General features: G+C 49.8%; 1 protein-coding gene across 1 annotated transcript; it reads right to left on the bottom strand.

Moving 5' to 3' along the window:
- Nucleotides 1-1658: 1658 nt before the first annotated feature.
- Nucleotides 1659-6861, bottom strand: LOC144675975 (protein BTG3-like). Its single transcript, XM_078536492.1, has 4 exons — nucleotides 6689-6861; nucleotides 3933-4070; nucleotides 3069-3276; nucleotides 1659-1862 (listed from the first exon to the last, which is right to left on the bottom strand). Exons 1-4 carry the CDS (start codon nucleotides 6859-6861, stop codon nucleotides 1659-1661), a joined length of 723 nt encoding a protein of 240 aa, XP_078392618.1.
- Nucleotides 6862-8207: the final 1346 nt, after the last annotated feature.

Consider the following 8207-nt stretch of genomic DNA (forward strand, 5'->3'; position numbering starts at 1 on the left):
CGGCCGTTCCTTCACTGTCGCTGGGTCAAAATCCTGGAGCTCCCTCCCTGACAGCACTGCGGGTGTTCCTACACCACATGGACTGCAGCAGTTCAAGGAGGCAGCTCATCACCACCTTCTAAAGGGGCAATTAGGGATGAGCAATAAATGCTGGCCCGGCCAATGACGCCCACATGAATGAATTAAAAAATCCCACTCCCTCCCTCACCCTAACGAGTGACCAGTATTGTTCCATGAAAGTCCCAAAGTGCCTCAGCCGATGAACACATGAAGTTGTCCAAAAGGAGGAAATCAGTATTCCAATCTTTACAGAAACTCACACCACCCTGGGAATGTTGTTTGAACAATGTGGTTTAATTTATTTTACACAAAAGAAAAAAGAAATTTAATGAGACATTCAGAATAAGCCATTTAACTCATGCTTAACTGACTGTCAATAAATACTGAGTTTTATAAAAGTTTCTCCCATTCACCAGTTGGGGAGCAGTAACACTGTGTTGGTCCGCTGTGATTTTTCTCCAATATCTGTAAAGGCTTGGAGAGACATGAACTGGGTGAGGGTCTGGGTAAGGGGCTTCCACTCGCCCCACTGGGGAGCTTGTGTCCCTGGGTTACTGGGGTGGAAACACCAGTCACTGTTTGAGGGTGGGAATGGGCAATGGCAGCAGGACAGCAGACCAGAGGATCACTGTGTTAACACACTGCGGCCTTTGGTGTGAATTAACACAGCAAGCTGATTCAGGAGGCCATTCAGAGATAGGGACCCTTACCCTAACCTGGGAGAAAGATACAAGAACATGGGAATAACTATTCCCACATTAAGGAAGAACAGCTAAAAAATCCCAGGGATCCAGAGTTGTTCCTCAACATCTCATCCTCAGGAAACAATTCCCCAAATCCCTTTTAAACAATTTTTGGATTTAAAAAATTTAAATTGCCCAATATATATTGCACAGAAAACACACTCTTTTGAGTGCTAGAGTTTGTCCTAATGTCTTCAGCAATCCATTCGCCAGGCACCTTCTGGAGCCTCACTCAGTGGATGTTGATGGGCTATTTGGCTATGATAAGCATCACAGCTAAGTTTCTTACTCAAGAGAGGCTCTGAGATTTCAACGGGAGCGAATGGAGAGTGATCAGCAGCAGCAAATAAAATAAAAGTGCAAAAACATTAAATATTCCACAAGCCAGATAGATGATAATTTAACAAATACATATTAACAGAGACTCTGGGGTATTTCACACACTCCCCCTGTAAACATGATAAATAACAATCACCTGTCAGGCAATGTGGACACACCTCATATTTTCAAAGATACCTGAGTTTTTAGTACAGATTTATAATACAGAGACGGCTTCAATTATATATAAAGTATACACAGACCCACAGGAGCAGCAGTGTAAACCCGACAAACACACATAGGCAGTGTGGGCCTTACACACACACGTGAGTAGTGAATGTTATATACAGCAACATTTCTCTCTGACTCATTCACACTCACACACCTTGCTCACACACACACACCGCGCTCACACACACACACAGCTCAGCCACTTGCAAACATGCCCATGGGTGTTAGAATGGAGCAGTTAAGCACAGGGTTGGCACAGCTCAGTGTGAGCGAGGTATCCGATCCCTCTGCTAGCCAGGACCTTCATCACTTGTGCCTTTTGCCGATCTTCGAGCAGTGGGCCTGCACCTGAGGCAGGAGGAAGCCTGGGCGAGGTTGCAGGGCCTTGTCCAGTCCGGGTATCAAGTAGTAGCTGATGAGGGGGACGGGTTGGTAGAATGTGGCATACTGCACCGGCTTGTGAGGGTACAGAGGCCACGCAGCAGTGCACTGGGAGAAACTTCCAGAAACCTAAGGGAAAAAATTATTGAATCAATTAAACATGACAAATCACACACACAAGCTCCATTTAATCCCCAGCCCCGTCTCCACAGGCCACGTGCAAGGACCTGCATTTCTCTAGCACCTTTCCCCACCTCAGGACGTCCCAAAGTGTTTCACAGCCAATGAAGTAATTTATGTGAAGTGTGGTCACTGTTGTAAATAGAGGAAATGTGGGCAGCCAACTATTGCACAGCCAGTTCCCACAGATAGAAAGAGAGACAGACTGTGTTCGGGAGGGAGTGAGTGAGTTTAGGGAGGGAATTCCAGAGTTTAGGGCCCCCAGGCAGCTGAAGACATGGCCGCCAATGGCAGAGCGATGGGAAGCGGGGGATGGTCAAGAGGCCGGAATTGGAGGAGCGCAGAGATCTCGGAGGGTTGTAGGGGCTGGAAGAGGTTACAGAGATAGGGAGGGTTGTAGGGGCTGGAGGAGATTACGGAGATAGGGAGGGTTGTAGGGGCTGGAGGAGGTTACAGAGATAGGGAGGGTTGTAGGGGTTGGAAAAAGTTACAGAGATAGGGTTGTAGGGGCTGGAGGAGGTTACAGAGATAGGGATGGTTGGGGCTGGAGGAGGTTATGGTGATAGGGAGGGTTGGGGCTGGAGGAGGTTATGGTGATAGGGAGGGTTGTAGTTGCTGGAGGAGGTTACAGAGATAGGGTTGTAGGGGCTGGAGGAGGTTACAGAGATAGGGTTGCAGGGGCTGGAGGAGGTTACAGAGATAGGGTTGTAGGGGCTGGTGGAGATTACGGAGATAGGGAGGGTTGGGGCTGGAGGAGGTTATGGTGATAGGGAGGGTTGTAGGTGCTGGAGGAGGTTACAGAGATAGGGTTGTAGGGGCTGGTGGAGGTTACAGAGATAGGGTTGTAGGGGTTGGTGGAGATTACGGAGATAGGGAGGGTTCCAGGGGTTTATAGAAATAGGGAGGGGTGAGGAAGGATTTGAAATAAGGATGAGATTTTTTTTTAGAAACGGAGGTGTTGCTGGACCAGGAGCCAGTGTAGGTCAGTGAGCGACAGGATAGTGATGGGTGAACGGGACTCAATGTGAGTTGGGTCTGGGGGCAGTTGAGTTTTTGATGAGTTTCCAGGGGTAGAAGGTGGGAGATCGGCCCGGAGACTATTGAAATCATTCACTCCGACCCCTCCCAGCACTGGGTGCTCAATGTTCTCTTTACCTTGCCAGTAGCTTCAGCTGTTTTTGCTGCAGTTTCCTTCACTGTTTGACCTTTGGCATGTTCCCCTTCATCTGACGAAGTCTCCGAGTGGCAGTCAGGTGTGCTGCACTCCGAGGACGCGCTGCCTTGCTCAGAGTCTAACGATGCCGCCCTCCTGGAGTCTTGTCCAAACTGAGCGACAGTGAAAGGCAGACTCCCATCACTACACCTGCAGGAATTTCAAATGAAGATTTAGTGGGAATCGGGTCAGGCAGCAACACGCGAGACACAGCCACTAACAACCTGGTATAAACAACAAACACCCACACAAACTGGCAGAACACAGCCGAGGGAAGGTTTACCGTACAGTGAAGGAGAGACAGAGAGCACAGCAGTGAGAGAGAGAGACAGACAGACACAATTCCCCCTTTGGAAGTTCCTGTTGAATCTGCTTCCACCCCCCTTTCAGGCAGCGCCTTCCAGATCACAACAACTCGCTGTGTAAAAAAAATTCTCATCTCCCCCTCTGGTTCCGATTCCCTTCAATCTGTGTCCCTCTGGTTACCGACCCTCCTGCCACTGGAAACACTTTCTCCTTATTGACTCTATCCAAACCCCCTCATGATTTTGAACATCTCGATTCAATCTCCCCCTTAACCTTCTCTGCTCTAAGGAGAACAATCCCAGCTTCTCCAGTCTCTCCACATGAACTGAAGTCCCTCTTCCCTGGCGCCATTCGAGTCAATCTCCCCCTCACCCTCCCCAAGGCCTCGCCTTCCCTCCTAAAGTGTGAGGCAGTCGGAATCGGACACAATTCTCCAGATGAGCTCCTTGTGTTTGTCTCTGCGGTGACTGTGTTGCTAAACCATCCAGGTGAAGACTTACCTGCAGCACACCTCCTGGGGATCAATCCACAACGTAATCTCTTTGGGCAGTCTCAACTGGTTATATTCCAGATCACAGTCTTGACAAGCGAGCAACAAGGATGGGTCTGCTTTATGTTTCCTGTTTATCCGAATGCATCTACCAGGGAGAGAAAAAATATACTGAAGGATCCAAGAGGACAGACATTAGACCATCCAGAACCCTACTGGCCCTTTTCCCAAGTTGTACCAAGTCCTGTTCAGCCTTCACCCCGTCACTCACTGACATACATTAGCTCCCAGTCCAACAACGCCTCCATTTTAAAACTTTCATCCTTGTTTTCAAAACTGTCCCCACAACCCTCCCTATCTCTGTAACCTCCTCCAGTCCCTACAACCCTCCCCATCTCTGTAACCTCATCCAGTCCCTACAACCCTCCCTATCTCTGTAACCTCCTCCAGTCCCTACAACTCTCCCCATCTCTGTAACCTCCTCCAGTCCCTACAACCCTCCCTATCTCTGTAACCTCCTCCAGTCCCTACAACCCTCCCTATCTCTGTAACCTCCTCCAGCCCCTACAACCCTCCCCATCTCTGTAACCTCCTCCAGTCCCTACAACCCTCCCTATCTCTGTAACCTCCTCCAGTCCCTACAACCCTCCCTATCTCAGTAACCTCCTCCAGTCCCTACAACCCTCCCTATCTCTGTAACCTCCTCCAGCTTCTATAACCCTCTCTATCCCTGTAACCTCCACCAGCCCCTACAACCCTCCTTATCTCTGTAACCTCCTCCAGTCCCTACAACTTTCCCTATCTCTGTAACCTCCTCCAGTCCCTACAACCCTCCCTATCTCTGTAACCTCCTCCAATCCCTACAACCCTCCCTATCTCTGTAACCTCCTCCAGACCCTACAACCCTCCCTATCTCTGTAACCTCCTCCAGTCCCTACAACCTTCCCTATCTCTGTAACCTCCTCCAGTCCCTACAACCCTCCCCATCTCTGTAACCTCCTCCAGCCCCTACAACCCTCCCTATCTCTGTAACCTCCTCCAGCCCCTACAACCCTCCCCATCTCTGTAACCTCCTCCAGTCCCTACAACCCTCCCTATCTCTGTAACCTCCTCCAGTCCCTACAACCCTCCCTACCTCTGTAACCACCTCCAGCCCCTAAAACCCTCCCTATCTCTGCAACCTCCTCCAGCCCGACAACCCTCCAAAATCTCTGCGTTCCTCCAATTGCAGCCCCTTGAGAATCCCCTGATTTCCATCGCTCCACCATTGGTGGCCGTGCCTTCAGCTGCCTGGGGCCCTAAACTCTGGAATTCTCTCCCGAAACCTCTCCACCTCCATCTCCCTTCCTTTAAGATGCCTCTAAAATTTCATTGTCTCAGCTTTAAAGGGGCTTTAAGCGGTTCAGCTGCTCATCCAAATATAAAACTGAGCAGCGGCGCCCCCAGGTGGGAAAAGGGCGGTATTGCAGGGACAACTTCGAGCAACTTTCAAAACAAAGACAATCAATGAACTCTCTCCCCCATCCCCACCGCCTTTCCGATCCCCCTTTTCTCCAATAATTTATATAGATTTTTCTTTTCCCACCTATTTCCATTATTTTTAAATGTATTTCCATCAATTGTTTTATCTCTTACCTTCTAGCCTATTTCGATCCCTTCCCCCCACCCCACCCCCACTAGGGCTACCTGGTACCTTGCTCGTCCTGCTTTCTACCCTTAATGTCCCCATTAGCACATTCCTTAGATAATATCACCACCGTCACCACCTCTTTGCCCTTTAGTCTATGACATCTTTTGGCTATCTCCACCTTATCACTGGCCCTCTATCCAGCTGTACCTGTCCCACCCCCTCTTAAACCTCTTTATATTTCACCTCTTTTCTATTTTTCCTTAGTTCTGTTGAAGAATCATACGGACTTGAAACGTTAACTGTTTTCCTCTCCGCAGATGCTGCCAGACCTGCTGAGTTTTTCCAGGTATTTTTGTTTTTGTTTTGGATTTCCAGCATCTGCAGTTTTTTGTTTTTTTTCAAAACAAAGACTTGCATTTCTCTGGCGCCTTCACCACCCCAGGATGTCCCAAAACCTTTCACAGCCAATGAAATACTTATTCAAAAGTATGTTCACTGTGTAATGTCGGAGACGTGGCAGCCAATTTGTGCACAGCAAGCTCCCACAAACATTAATGTGATAATGACCCAGATCATCTTTTTTTTAGTGATGTTTGTTGAGGGGTAAATATTGGCCCCAGGACCTTCCCCCTGCTCCTCTTCCAAATAGGGGCCGTGGGATCGTTTACACCCACCAAGGAGGCAGACGGGAACTTTGGTTTAAAGTTTCACCTGAAGGCCAGCATCTCCCTTTGGCACCGACCCTCTGACAGCGCGGCGCCCCCTCGGCACTGGCGCTGTGGAGTGTCGGCCTGGATTATGGGGCTGAAGTCTCTGGGGTGGAGACTCAAACCCAGGACTTGTTCCATCTGCTCTCGCAAGTGGATGGACAATGTCCCTCAGCGCAATGCAAGAAATAGTGAGGAGGGTCCTCCCTGGCCAATATTTTATACTCTTTCAGGGGGAAGCTGGATAAAAACATGGGGCGGGCGGGGGGGCAAGGAATAGAAGGATATGGTGATGGGGTGAGATGATCAGGGGGTGGGAGGAGGCTCGTGTGGAGCAGAAACACTGGCACGGAGCAGATGGGCTGAATGGCCCGTTTCTGTGCTGTAATATTCTAGCCATTGTACTGGGCGGCTCTGCTGTTTGCTTACCTGTATGCTTGTCCTTTGCTGGGATTGGCTGGGTACCAGTGATTCTGGTATTTTCGGTACAGTATCGCAGTGAGCTTCTCCCCAAACTCCTCGATCTTTTCCTGATGTAGCCTGCTGCGATTCCTGACCATGCTGACCAGGAAGGACACTCCGGCTCCGATCTCCTCCTTCATCGTCTCCTGGTGTATCTGCGGGGGAAAGGTGGGGGTGTTTAGAGATTAACCTGTTCAGAGTGTGTTACAGTCGGGGATGTTGGGGTTGGGTGAGGGAGGGGGGTGGGGAGAAGGGTGATGGAATATAGAGATCATGGTCTGGCTGCTGGAATGACCCCTTTGTGTCAACAACATCCCACCCCCACCACCAGCAACTCTTTGACCTGCCCCCCCCACAATAGTGCTGGCTGGCGAGCTATTTGACTGTGGTAGGCATTGCTGACAAGACCCTTCTGGAACACGCACCTGGATACAGACAGAATGTTTCCTCTTGTGTGTGGGGCAGACCAGCACTAGGGACCATCGATATAAGAGCATCACCGATAAACCCAATGGGGAATTCAGGAGAAACCTCTTTACCCAGAGAGTGGGGAGAATGTGGAACTCGCTCCCACAGGGAGTGGTGGAGGTGAATAGTATCGATGTGTTTTAGGGGGAAGCTGGATAAACACATGAGGGAGAAAGGAATGGAAGGATAGGGTGATGGGGTGAGATGGAGAGAGGGGGGTGGGTGGGAGGAGGTTCGTGTGGAGCAGAAACACCGGCACGGAGCAGATGGGCCGAATGGCCTGCTGTATATCCGGTGAAGAACTCACATTTCTGTAACGCCTTTAACCGCTGCAAGATATCCCAAGGAGCCTCACAGCCAAATGACTCCCTTCCATTTATGAAGTGGGGGTCACCATCGTAATGGGGGGAAAACCAAAAGTCAATTTGCGCACAGCAAGATCCCACAAAGGACAATGCGATAGTGACCCAGATCCGATTTTTATTTGACAGCGATATTCATTGGGGTGCGGGCGGTGGGTGGGGTGGGGTGGGAGGGGGGTGGGTGAATATTAGCCCCACAACATTAAAACGGAAAACGTTATAAAGGTAAATGGGAGGACGCGGAGACAGGGACAAGGAGCCAGTCATTACTCCAGATGTTGTTCATAGTCACACAGCAGGAGAAGGACATCCCTCTCTCGGACAGAACACTTTGCATTCAATGTCCGAGCGTAAAACAGTAAAAGTGAGAGTCAATCTCACATCCAAATTGCACTGAAGTCTGCCATCCTTCAGATTGTTAAAACTGTCCTCAGGTGAAACAGCTGATTTTTGTAAACATGTTGTTTTGTTTCTAACTGCGGTGGATTCAGAGACACAAGCTCCATGGAAGCCCTGTCGGCCCAGCAACGTGAGTCAGTGTCTCAGTCCGTCGCACACTTACTTCTGACTCACAGGGTTGTGGGCACCAGCCTCCCAGTACAAAGACCAGGAGCTCACAATCCAGACTGACATTCGGCCAAGGGAGGCGTCGCGGG

Source organism: Cetorhinus maximus, unplaced genomic scaffold, assembly GCF_964194155.1.
Source record: "Cetorhinus maximus unplaced genomic scaffold, sCetMax3.hap1.1 HAP1_SCAFFOLD_1252, whole genome shotgun sequence".
NCBI lineage: Eukaryota > Metazoa > Chordata > Chondrichthyes > Lamniformes > Cetorhinidae > Cetorhinus > Cetorhinus maximus.

What these genes read in the sequence shown, in the direction of transcription:
- LOC144675975 (XM_078536492.1), bottom strand. Translation starts at nt 6,861, where the DNA reads ATGAAGGAGGAGATCGGAGCCGGAGTGTCCTTCCTGGTCAGCATGGTC. An exon ending in AGCAAAGGACAAGCATACAG is followed by an intron (nt 4,071 to 6,688) that starts GTAAGCAAACAG and finishes TCTCCCTGGTAG; the next exon opens with ATGCATTCGGATAAACAGGA. An exon ending in CAGCTGAAGCTACTGGCAAG is followed by an intron (nt 1,863 to 3,068) that starts GTAAAGAGAACA and finishes TTTTTCCCTTAG; the next exon opens with GTTTCTGGAAGTTTCTCCCA.